The sequence below is a fragment of the Leptonychotes weddellii genome, chromosome 11 (assembly GCF_054177405.1).
Source record: "Leptonychotes weddellii isolate Sample4059 chromosome 11, ASM5417740v2, whole genome shotgun sequence".
In the NCBI taxonomy this organism is placed as follows: domain Eukaryota; kingdom Metazoa; phylum Chordata; class Mammalia; order Carnivora; family Phocidae; genus Leptonychotes; species Leptonychotes weddellii.
This window is the reverse complement of record NC_138379.1, coordinates 10,140,692-10,153,577: the sequence shown is the minus strand read 5'-3', so window position 1 is coordinate 10,153,577 and position 12,886 is coordinate 10,140,692. Positions and strand designations below refer to the sequence as shown.

At 42.1% G+C, this 12,886-nt stretch overlaps 2 protein-coding genes across 2 annotated transcripts; both read left to right on the top strand.

Moving 5' to 3' along the window:
* The first annotated feature begins 374 nt into the window (after positions 1–374).
* On the top strand, positions 375–2,598 carry OR4D6 (olfactory receptor family 4 subfamily D member 6). The gene has a single exon (XM_006747827.2). It carries the CDS (start codon positions 1,272–1,274, stop codon positions 2,226–2,228), a length of 957 nt encoding a protein of 318 aa, XP_006747890.1. The 5' UTR covers positions 375–1,271; the 3' UTR covers positions 2,229–2,598.
* A 5,798-nt stretch (positions 2,599–8,396) lies between these two features.
* Positions 8,397–10,058, top strand: LOC102732531 (olfactory receptor 4D11-like). Its single transcript, XM_006747831.2, has one exon. It carries the CDS (start codon positions 9,063–9,065, stop codon positions 10,056–10,058), a length of 996 nt encoding a protein of 331 aa, XP_006747894.2. The 5' UTR covers positions 8,397–9,062.
* The last annotated feature ends 2,828 nt before the right edge of the window (positions 10,059–12,886 follow it).

Here is a 12,886-nt window from a genome sequence, read left to right as displayed (position 1 = left end):
CCTGCATGTGCTCTGATCAAAGACTGCAGCTCTACCCTCTATCAAGAGCCCTGTGGGCCCAGTGAGGTCCAAGCGTCTCTGAGGCCCCGGAGGATTACTTATCAGGGCCTGATTCTTCTTTTCCTTTAAAGGAGGAGGTGAGGATTAAGTAGTCAGGCTATTTAATTAACCACTTAAGCCTTATCTACCCAGTATAATTCTGATAAACCAAAGTTAAATTCCAGACTCTCTCATCTGGCAGAATGGTACAGGGAGAAAGCCTCTGGAGTCTGTTAAACAAAAACTATTTACTGGACACTTGTTTAAAATGGCAAGACAAATTTTATTCAAGACTCTTGCAACAGGGGTCAAGATGATTGCAATAAAGGAAAGAGATTAAGCTTAACTCCAAATACAATAAGGATAGGTGGGGATTTATAGCCAATAAGCAGAGTGAGGGGGTCAGTGGATGGAAAATTATGAAAAGGACATATGAAGACCAAGGAATTCATGCTAAATTGGCTTAACAGGACTCTTTAAAGATAAGCCAAGGACTTAGATACAAGGAGTTAGATATCAAGGGCCAGGGATGACACATTGATCAGACGTCAGGGGTAGGGGCTTCTTGCTAAACTGATTTAGCAGGATTCTCAGCAAGTAAAGACACAGAAAGCCAAGATCTAGGTCTAGTTGAAAAGAGGGCTCAGAGGAGCCCAATTAACATTTGGTCTTTGTCAAGTCCAAAAAACTATTTGGATTTGAATCCTCGATTTGCCACTGACTAACTTTGCAGTTATGCAAATGTGGGCAAGACATTAACTGCTCCTTAAGCTTCAGCTTCTCCAATATAACATGGAGATGATCATAACCACTCTCTAGACCCCACAGAGACATCATGAGAATGAAAATCAAGATGAGGTGCTGCCGGTGAAAGCCTTTGGTAAAGTATAAAGCCCTGCATACATGTGAGGAAGCTACTCTTGCAGCACATAAGGCAAGCCATTAGTCAAATGACCATAGTCTTGCCATCTCCCTCTTATCAGAGGAAAGGCATCGGAGTATGATGGCTCTTGCTGTCCACTCAGGGTATTTCCAGTAGGAGAGAAGAATCATCAGGATAAAGAATTTCCTGGCCACAAAAGGGGAGACCCTAGCCCAGTTTTTCTGAGTAGTCATGATGATCTGGATGCTCAATAGAGCCTTATAAGAATACACAATAAGTGATGCTGTCCCCTCATGGCACTCTACTCCTAACCCTAACGTACCTTCTCCCCAGGTAGACCTGGAGGAGGATGGTCTGCACCATGGGCCAGAGCAACCACACCAATGTGAAGGAATTTGTCTTCCTGGAACTCACTCACTTCCAAGAGCTAGAATTGTTCTTGTTTGTGGTCTTCCTTGCTGTGTATGTAGCAACTGTGCTAGGCAATGCCCTCATTGTGGTGACCATCACCTGTGAGTCCCACCTTCACACTCCCATGTACTTTTTGCTGCGGAACAAATCGGTCCTGGACATTGTTTTTTCATCTGTCACTGTTCCCAAGTTCCTGGTGGACCTGTTATCAGAGAAGAAAACCATCTCCTACAATGGCTGCATGGCACAGATCTTCTTCTTCCACTTCGCTGGTGGGGCAGACATTTTCTTCCTCTCTGTGATGGCCTATGACAGATATCTTGCAATCGCCAAGCCCCTGCATTATGTGACCATTATGAGGAGAGAGGTGTGGGTGGGTTTGGTGGTGGCTTCCTGGGTGGGCGGTGGTTTGCACTCAATTGTCCAGATAATTCTGATGCTCCCGCTCCCCTTCTGTGGCCCCAACATCCTGGATGCCTTCTACTGTGATGTGCCCCAAGTGGTTAAGCTGGCCTGCACTGACACCTTTGCCCTGGAGCTTCTCATGATCTCTAACAACGGGCTGGTGACCCTGCTGTGGTTCCTCCTGCTCCTGGGGTCTTACACCGTCATTCTGGCCATGCTGAGATCTCACTCTGGGGAGGGGCAGAAAAAGGCCCTGTCCACCTGCACCTCCCATATCCTCGTGGTGACTCTGCACTTCGTGCCTTGCGTCTATATCTACTGCAGACCCTTCACTACGCTGCCCATGGACACAGCTGTGTCCATCAATAACACGGTCATTACCCCCATGCTGAACCCCATGATCTACACCCTGAGGAACCAGGAGATGAGGTCAGCCATGAAAAGACTGCAGAGAAGGCTTGGGCCTTCTGAGAGCAGTAAGCTGGGGTGAGCACTCACATAGAGACTGGAAATCTATGATCTGGGTTCCTCGAACTACTATCCTGAGGCAACAGATGGCTAGCTCTCTCACCAGTCATTTCTATATATCCTCATAGCCACTCAACTCTCTTAGCAGGAATCTAACAACAAAAGGAAGAGAAGAGATTGAACATGAGCTATTCGGCTTGTGAACTTGGGAGAAGCAGTGGGTAGAAGATGGAAATCAATTACCTAAAGCTATTTTGGTGTAATCTGTGATTCTCTGCCAACATATTTTACCTTACTTTGACCCCCTGCAATATGGAAATGACATTGTCCGCTCACAAGGTGTTCATGAGAATGAAGAATGATAAATGTTGAGAGGATGGTGGTTCTGAAGATTAGCACCAATGGTGGTGTTAATCAGGCATGCAATCCACGTTCCCTATTGTCTATCCCTCTAATCCCAAATATGCACATGTGGAGATTATGGATGTGTTTATTTCATAGGTGCTCTCTCTAGTGACTCTGTATTTCCAGTTAATTATTAAAATCACTTCTTGATTTAATATTCTGAATACAGAATCTTCAATATATTTCACCAACTAGTGAAAAGAGAAGAAATGTTTTAAACGTGTTCAGTCGGATATATACATGGACAAATCTACACATGGACCAAGAATTTCCTCTTCTCAGGTCCATTCTACTAATTTGCCCACAGAAATTGACCTCAAAAGTGCTTGTATGGTTTGGGGATATATCTGCACAAATTCCACCATGGTAATTTATTTTATGTTAACCTGAACTTTCTTCTTCCCCCTCTTCTCTCCCCATTTCACTCTCAGAGCTTTTATAGCTGGAGCAAATCTATAGTTTTTGTCTTTGAATGCCTGACAGTTTAAGAGAAGTCACTTAGAACAACAACAAAAATACCTAAGAAATACCTTTTCACACACTCAATACCCGTTTTGCGTACCAGGAGAGGGAAGAAACATATCATATGCAGGGTCATTTAGGAATAGCCACTGGGTCTGTGTTGTAATCCACATCTCTCCAAAGAAGAATTCCACAGAATTTAATATGTAGAAAGACAATAAATGTTTCTTCACTCCCTATGCTCATGTCAAATTCCACCCTCCAGCCTACAATCGTCATTCAGAAATCAATTAGTAAAAAAGCAACATACAGTAAATCAGGATATTGTAACATACAGAACAATTTTTTGCAAATTGTTATGATGCATTAAAAGGTCCTAGTAAGTGACACATAAATGTGATCTTCTCTGAATCCTACAAGATGGAGACATTAGGCCAAGACTTTTTTTTTTTTTTACCGTTGTTTTTATTTTATACAGAATTTACTCCCAGGCCATAAGGTTTTTTTCTTTAGTTTCTTCTGGGATATTTTTTTCTTCTGTGCAACCTCCTCTTCTAGTTTAGGAACAACCTTCTCTCTTTCGGTAAGGAGCATCTCAGAGCGGCAGGGAGAGCTCATGTGTGGGTTAACCTGACCATGAGCCCTGTAAATTCCATGCCACATCTTGGGAGCTTTGTTCACCTGGATGTGCTCAGTGACCAGAGAACCTACATCTAAACCCTTAGGGTCAGCATGACTCTCTGCATTTTTAAGCATGTGCAGTAAAAATTCAGTACTCCTTTTGGGCTACCGACCCTGTATCCAGCCCCACTATTTGGCCTGGGAGCACCGACCAACTCTACCATTATAGCAACAGAATGGCACACATTGCTTCTGCAAAGTGACATCCTTCAGATACTTGGTGGTTTTTCAGATATGCATACGCCTTGATGGCCTGGGTAGTTTTTGTGTGTTCTTAGAGTGAACATGAAGATTTGCATGATTTTGTAGGGTTTTCTGGGTCAAGTGAATAGTGATCCATTTTCAGAGGTCACTTCAGGCCACTTATGGAAGAGGCTAGGCCAAGACTTAATCATATGTCAGTGCTTCTCAAATTTTTAAAAATTATTGCCCCCTCCAAGGAACTTTATTAGATATTTTTTCTAATTGCTCTCCCACAAGAAAAAAATTTTTTTAAGATTTTATTTATTTATTTATTTGACAGAGAGAGAGTAAGCAGGGGGAGCTGCAGTCAGAGGGAGAAGGAGAAGCAGGCTCCCCGCTAAGCAGGGAGCCCGATGTGGGGCTCAATCCCAGGACCCTGGGATCATGACCCGAGCTGAAGGCAGACGCTTAACCAACTGAGCCACCCAGGCGCCCCACCCTAAGAAAATTTAATACCAAAGATATACAATGTATCTTTTTATGTACTGAAACTCTTTGAAGGGCCACACAGCACTGTAATATCTAAGAATTTTTTGGCCTCCAAGAACCAATTTTTGTCCCCTTGGGCATGTTGCTCACATTGAGAATGAATGATCATATGACATTAGATGTTTATATTAGTATGTTTCCCTAAAACTCAGAGACTCACAGAGCTGATAGATTTATACCTTCTGGCGTTTTACAAGAATTTAGAAAACAGAAACGTGGGCATCTGTGTGTATGTATGCATGTGCATATGTGTGGACTTGCATGCAGTAATGACTTGGAAACTGTTTAATAACCCCCACTGGAACTCCAACATGATCAAAAAAGGTCCATTCTCTTTCCACACTCATATCCAGTAAAATTCCCTTTGCTAATTCTTGTATTTAGGCTTGGGCCTGAGGGACTAGTGCATGTGACAGGGGAAAGCAGAAGAGTCATGATGACACAACTCCCTGAGTCTGCCCTTTCCAATGTGAAGGTGGAAGAGAAGACCTTGAAATCTAGTGTTATCTAATCTTGAGACGGACTTGGCCTTCTAACATGATGGTTCCCCAGCATCAAATACGCTGACACCCACCCACCCAGTCTCAGATGGTGCGAATTCCTGTTTGGACACCGAAGGTTTAGGTAAGGACATGGACCTGTCAGTGTGAGACAATTGTGGATTATGCATGAATAGGATAAGCATGAAAAATGTACCCAGTGCATTAGATACTGCAAAAATAGCTCTCTCTTTAGTGAGAGAAAATGAAGTGGATGTTAAATATTGGGAAAGGAGGAATGTCTTTCTAAGAAGGGGCCACAGACATGGGGTCAGCATGCTTAAAGAGAAAGCAGCTGGTATTTGGTAGAACAACTGAATTGCATTTAAGGAGATTTTATTCCAGCTTAGGGTCTGTCCATGGGGATCACAGAGCATTCTTCCACAAGATGGGTGTTTCCTTAAAAATACATGATTCTAAAATGCCCTAAATTCCCTTAAAAACTGTAGAGGTTTTGGGGTACCTGGGTAGCTCAGTCAGTTTAGCGTCTGCCTTTGGCTCAGGTCATGATCCCAGGGTCCTGGGATCAAGCCTTGCATTGTGCTTCCTGCTTGGTGGGGAGCCTGCTTCTCCCTCTCCCTCTGCTGCTCCCCCTGCTTGTGCTCGGCGCTCGCTTGCTCTCTCTCTCTGTCAAATAAATAAATAACATCTTTAAAAAAAAAAGAAAAGCTGTAGAGGTTTCAAAGGCAGCCCCATATCCACACATTGCCCATGATTCACTGAGTATCTTTTGCCTTTGACCCAGAGCCAGCTTTATTCCCAAACTCGATGACCTAGCACTGAAACCTCTGACCCATTTGGTTAACCCACATAAGTTCATTGAAATACAAACAAGCAAATTGGTTCAAAGAGAAGCTGTTCTACTGAATAACATTTTACATTCTGCCAACGTCTTCTTAAATAACTCTTCATGACAACCAGGGAAGATCCTGTTTTCAGGGGAAAGGGAAAGAAATCAAGTTAATTGAATGCCTACTATGTGCTGGGAACTTTACAGACATAATCGTAGTTGCTCTTTATGCTACCCAATGAAGTTAAGTATTATGCTTCCTAGTTTACAGAGGAGGAAACTGAAGGAAAATAGAGGACTTGCTCCAGGTAAAAAAGAAGGAAGAGGCAGAATTCTAGTCCAGGTATGCCCTACTCCAAAGCCCTTAACATTGCTCCACACCATATCACACAATTTTACAACTGAGGATCTGAGGCAGAGAGATGAATGACTTTTTCAAGGTCACAAAGCTATTTTATAGCCTGGATCAGAAAATGCATCTCTATCTGGTACCCCTGAGGTCAAATCAAGGACATTAACAAAAGAGTTGCTTAGCCTGTGTTTGTCAAGATCCTTCTCACTCACCCTCATTCCAACGCCAATGCTTATGTCATGATGAACACTTACCAGGTAGGTTTATTCATTAATTAAAAAAACAAACAAACATTTTTTGAGCACCTAACACTTGCCCAAACTAGGTAAAGCTTTGGTGATGTTAGGATGAATGAAACACTGAGCAGGTAGGATGAACTTGAGGTGTAATAGGGAAATTATACTGAACTAAGGAGAGACAGACACGTAAGAACTTAGATGGAACGATCTGTTACAACTACCAGAAGAGAAGTCAGTGCAGAGAATGAGGAGTCCCAAAGGGGTGTCAGAAAAGTTTTCACAGAATAGGAGACTCTGACCCTGAGTGTTGAAAGATCAGTGTCTGTGAAGGCAGATAAATAGGAGATTCTGGAAGTGGGGAGGGCATGGTGGGTAGAGCAAGCCACAGGAACACAGATCTAAAGGTGTGGGCCAGAATTTGCATAACATTTAAATACCTGAAACAGAGGATCAAAGGAAAACAGGGTACCAGACAATACCAACAGGAGTTTAATCTTTATTCTGTAGACAATAGACAATACTGTGCTCACCGAGACAGAATAAACAGAGGAAACAAGGCAAGTGGTCATATTCTTCAGAGCAAAGGAGATGCAATGTGTGTTTGGAGGTTATTTATCCACATAATTTCTTAAGGCTCTCAAAGCTTGTTTCTACACAGACCAAGAGTGATGCTTCCCAAGTGGGCACGTTCTGGGGACCACCTAGATGGTGGTGCCAGATGGTTCAGGCAGATGCTTAGGCTGAAGATGGCTTTTTCCTCTGAGTTAACTTTGTCACCACTGTCACCATCGTAAATCTCAGAAATTACTAAAATGGCATGAGTGGAGTATGTATTGCGCTGAAAGCTAAACTTCACCACTAGCTTTCTCTATGTCCTTCTGCATGTCAATTAAACTTCCCCCAGGACTTTTTTTTTTTTTTTCAAAATTGACCCTCAAGCAATAAAATACTGCTCACTCCTGACTCCCACAGGCAAACTAGAATGAATTGAAAATTCTCAAGTTGGATCTGCCACTTCCTTCCCAAACAGGACTCTATAGTAAGAGAACCTATGGGCCTCCAGGGACAGGGAGCTACCATTGTTCCATTGGGTGTTGATCTGTATGCTGTTAGGAAATGCAAATCCTAAGCTCATCAGAAACTCCTCAGGTTTTATAGGAAGGGTGTACCTGCATTGCCTATATCTCTGCGGTAGGCTTGTACTTCATGCCCTCTCTCTACGTATGCATGCCTGGACTTTGCTGTCTTCTTTGTGAACAGAACCATCTCTGGTACCATCCTTGTCATCTTTGTGTTAAACCCCGACCTCTGGGTATTGATGAAATGAAATTTTTTTAAGTTGAAAAAAAAAAAAAAAACTTGTCATTTCTAAAAGATATAGAAGGGCAGTGGTCTAAAATTCCTTGGTCATGGAGAGAGGAAATGAAGGGGCTGATGAAACCCACTCTTGAAAGGACTAGGAAAATTCTGTAAAGAGTCTCTTATACAAATTATTCTTGGATTTATATATTCTGAAGCTGGCAGGCAGCATGGAAGAGTAGAAAGATCCTAGAACTAAGAGACAGAAGAGACTTGTGTTACTTTTCCTGTGCCACTGATTTTCCATATGACCTTGGAAAATTGGCTTAATGCTTATTGAGTTCACTCTTTCAGTTTTGGTATTAATTGACATGGGAATGCTAATACCTTCCCCTCTAACCTCAGAGGGATATTAGAAAAATTGATTGTAATTAGGTGGGCAGTGCTTTTAAAACTATAACATGCTGTTCAAATCAATCCCATTCATGGTGTCACTGAAAGGCCTATGAGGGTTGTTTTATTCCAATCACTTTCAAGGCATAGAAAGAAAGTGGAATGAGAATAAAATCAGAGGTGCTCCCATTCATGGAGGTGTAGGGAACCCACAGCTCCTTCCATGAAGCCTTCCTTAGTTCTCTTCCTCAGCAACCTCTGGGGTGGATTTTTTTTTTTTTGAACCAAAATATCATGTAACATTTAATAATTGCAAATAAATTTATTACAATTTACAGATTAAAGCTATATACACAAATATAATTTTAGCTATAAAATCCCAACAAACTGGTTACGTTTATGTCACTGGATCTGTAGAAGCCCATTTAGAGTCTTCTAGTCTCCTAAATTCACCTTCCTTAAGTTATACAAAAATAAAATCTGATAGTTTTAATTTCAAGTTAAAGATGAAGAGGTGCTGTTATCACATTACAATACTCAAAAAATTTTACCTGTCTGTACAATGCCTTTCACATGCTACATTGATACTTAAAGCACCATTGCAAGACTTTAAATGTGTATGACATTCAATTACAACATCCAAGTTTAACTCTGTTCTAACAACTAGGATTGGGATGAAACGACAAGAATTTTTTCTCCATCAGTCCAACTCAGAAACAGCCCCTTCGGTCCTGTCTGTCTAGGGTTGGATTTTAACAGATGCCAAAGGCCCCAGTAAGTACAGTAGGGAAATGAATGATCTAGCTCATACCACATTTTGGGCTAAGGAGGGAGCTGAAGCAAGTTAAAACTGAGTGACTTCCCCAGGTAACACAGCAGGTTCATAAAGAGTAAGACATATGATTAAAACTATATTTATGCATGTTCAATTTCCACGTAAGAGATAAATCTTTGCTTGATTTCAATGCCTCAGCAATATTATTGTTTCTTTCAAAGCTGTACATGGAGGAAGAAATATCATCCAATGGCCCTGAAAAATCATACCAGGGTGTCTGAATTTATTTTTTGTGGACTTACCCAGTCTCAAGAGTTGAGCTTGCTCTTATTTTTCTTTTTATCTGTAGTTTATGTAACAACTGTGTTAGCAAATGTTGCCATCATGGTCACTGTGACCTATGAGTCCCGCCTTCACACCCCCATGTACTTCCTGCTCCGCAATCTCTCAGTCTTGGACATCTGCTTCTCCTCCATCACTGCTCCCAAGGTCCTCGTGGACCTTCTGTCAAGGACAAAGACCATCTCCTTCAATGGTTGCATCACTCAGATGTTCTTCTTCCACCTTCTCGGTGGGGCAGACGTTTTTTCTCTCTCTGTCATGGCCTTTGATCGCTACATGGCCATCTCCAAGCCCCTGCACTACGTGACCATCATGAGTAGGGGGCGATGCACTGCCCTCATTGTGGCCTCCTGGGTGGGGGGCTTTGTTCACTCCATCGTGCAGATTTTCCTGATGCTGCCCCTCCCCTTCTGTGGACCCAATGTTCTTGACACTTTCTACTGCGATGTCCCACAGGTCCTCAAACTTGCCTGCACTGACACATTTGCTCTTGAGATCTTAATGATTTCCAACAATGGTCTGCTCACTACCCTGTGGTTTGTCCTTCTTCTTGTGTCCTACACAGTCATCTTGATGATGCTGAGGACTCACACAGGGGAGGGCGGGAGGAAAGCCATCTCCACCTGCACAGCCCACATCACTGTGGTGACTCTGCACTTTGTGCCCTCCATCTATATCTACGCCCGGCCCTTCACTGCCCTCCCCATGGACAGAGCTGTCTCCATCACCTTAACGGTCATCATCCCTGTCCTGAACCCCATGATCTACACCCTGAGGAACCAGGAGATGAAGTCATCCATGAGGAGACTGAAGAGAAGACTTATGTTTTCTGGAAGGGGATAACCTCATTATAGACTGTCGATCAAGATACAAACATAATGGAAAAATGTTCTTAAAAATATTCGCTGTCACATATTGGGACTCAACCATGCATAGACAATTAACTATAGCAGGATGGCACAGACACAAAGGATCAGTGACCTGAAACACTGGTATTGAGAAAGAACACCGACAGGAAGTTAAACAGAAAAACACAGTACTTGCAGAGCAATTGACAGCAAGCAGGTTATAAATGTGAAATATAATAGGAGGTCTTGGGTGTCCCAGCAACAGGGTGAAGGATAGCACTGCGATGTTCACACATGCAGTAGGCAACAGCGACATCTATCTCAACATAGCAGGGCTCCAGCTGCTAGGTCCCAGTCCAGCAATAGTTACCCTATGACTATTTATTAAGCATATACTGTGTATCAAAGACTGCTTGTAAACATTCTTCTCCATCACCTCTGCTTTGTCAGCAACTTTGGGCCTTTTTAATCAATTCACCTACAAAATACACAACAATGTAAACACAACAATGGCAAGAATCCAGAACAGCCTGTCCTACTGTTCATAGCACTGCCTAAGGCATAATAGCTGAAAAAAGAAAAGCTGTATCCAACCCAATAAATACTTTTATTTTTCCTATGTGCACTCCTTTATCATTTCCCTTACCACAGTGTATTAAAATACCCCATAAAACTCCATGTTACTAGATCTGGTTTTCCTTTATATTCCCAGTGTCTAGAATAGTGCCTGACCTGTAAAAAACTGTAAATGTTGGTTGAATCTGTGGAATGGAATGAAATGAATGTCAGAAGATGCCAAATTCTACTTAATCTTGTCTTTTAGTATTTAAAACTGACTTTGGAGCACCTGGTGGCTCAGTCGTTAAGCGTCTGTCTTTGGCTCAGGTCATGATCCCAGGGTCCTGGGATCGAGCCCCGCATGGGGCTCCCTGCTCCGCGGGAAGCCTGCTTCTCCCTCTCCCACTCCCCCTGGCTTGTGTTCCCTCTCTCGCTGTGTCTCTCTCTGTCAAATAAATAAATAAAGTATTTTTTAAAAACAAAAATAAAATAAATAAATAAATAAAACTGACTTTATTTTCTAAATAGATACTTCCTCGTGGAAGCCAAAGGAAATTGAAATGGCTAAATTAGAGTGTACTATAATCTTATACTCAAAGTCTTAGCATCGATATATGTCTTTATAAAATCACCAAATCAAGTGTTAGATCCAAAAACGTTTGTTGAGAACCATGTACACAATTGAAGATAAACATCCCAGGGCAAATGAATGTTTTGCAACACTCAAGGAAAATGAATGTACAAATTCATTTAGAGTTCCAATAAACCTGTGCTCTGAGTATGTCCAGACAGCCCCTCAGGATGCCTGGTAATTGTATACAGAAGCATGGGATGTATTTCCTCTTCTCTCCTCTCTCCTTCTCTGGAGCATGGGACCTAGTAAAACTGAGTAAGGAAAGAGGTTCATGGAAATGTAACTACAGGTTAATTATAATAATAATAATAATAATACTACAGGACCACATTCCTTTATCTTAATTTATTAGGACCAAATAGGCTTTGGAATTTGGAGTTCCTTAGATTTTAAAAAGATAGCATAGTGCATGTATTGTATATTACATCATTTCTCCCGTATCTACATCATTTCTCTCTCATATCCACACTTTAAAATTTCTGTAAGAAAATGTATAAGTAGGGGTGCCTGGGTGGCTCAGTTGCTTACGTGTCAGACTCTTGGCTTCCAGGTCATGATCTCAGGGTTGTGAGATTGAGCTCTGCGTTGGGCTCCACACTCAGGGAAGAGTCTGCTTGAGATTCTTTCCCCCTCCACGCCCACCCCCTCTGCTCCTCCCCTCGCTCATGTTCTCTCTCTTTAAAAATAAATAAAATAGGGGCGCCTGGGTGGCTCAGTCGTTAAGCATCTGCCTTCGGCTCGGGTCATGATCCCAGGGTCCTGGGATCGAGCCCCGCATCGGGCTCCCTGCTCGGCGGGAAGCCTGCTTCTCTCTCTCCCACTTACCCTGCTTGTGTTCTCTCTCTGGCTGTCTCTCCCTGTCAAATAAATAAATAAAATCTTTAAAAATAAATAAATAAATACAATCTTAAAAATAAAAGTAAAGAAAATGTATAAATAGTCCCACTAAGTGTAATCAATAAAACCATGCATGGCCTCACACTAACTCAGATCAAATTTTGCCACAAAATTAATTCAGGTAGATGAAATTTTACTACCAAATGATCTTCTAAAAACCTTCCAGCATTCAGAGTTTGGAGACTTCAGAATGAAATGAGAAAACTGAATAAGAGGGGATTGTAATAGGCAGAATAATCTCTGTCTCCCCCACCAAAATGTTCAAATCCCAATCCCCAGAGTCTGTGAGTGTGCTGTTATATGGCAAAGGAAACTAAGGGCGCAGATGGAATTAAGGTTGCTAATGAGCTGACCTTTAAATAGGGAGACAATCCTGATTACCTGGGAGGGCCCAATGTAATCACAAGTGTCCTTAACAGTGGAAGAGGTAGACAGAAGAAGAGGTCAGAGTCATGCAATGTGAGGGGTACTTGACTTAACATGGCTAGCTGAAACAGTGGGAAGATCCACAAACTAAGGAATGTAGCTAGCCTCTAGAGGCTAGAAAAAGCAAGAGGATTGATTCTGCCTTAGAACCTCCAGAAAGGAATTCACCCTGCCAACACCTTGATTTTAGCCAGTTGATACTCATGTCAGATTTCTGACCTAAGAATTTGTAAGACAACAAATTGGTGTTGTTTTAAGCCACTAAATGTGTGGCGATTTTGTTACAGCAGCAAAAGGAAACAAATACA

Bases quoted from the DNA above. Each gene is read 5' to 3' on its own strand.
- OR4D6 (XM_006747827.2), top strand. From the start codon at position 1,272: ATGGTCTGCACCATGGGCCAGAGCAACCACACCAATGTGAAGGAATTT.
- LOC102732531 (XM_006747831.2), top strand. From the start codon at position 9,063: ATGCCTCAGCAATATTATTGTTTCTTTCAAAGCTGTACATGGAGGAAG.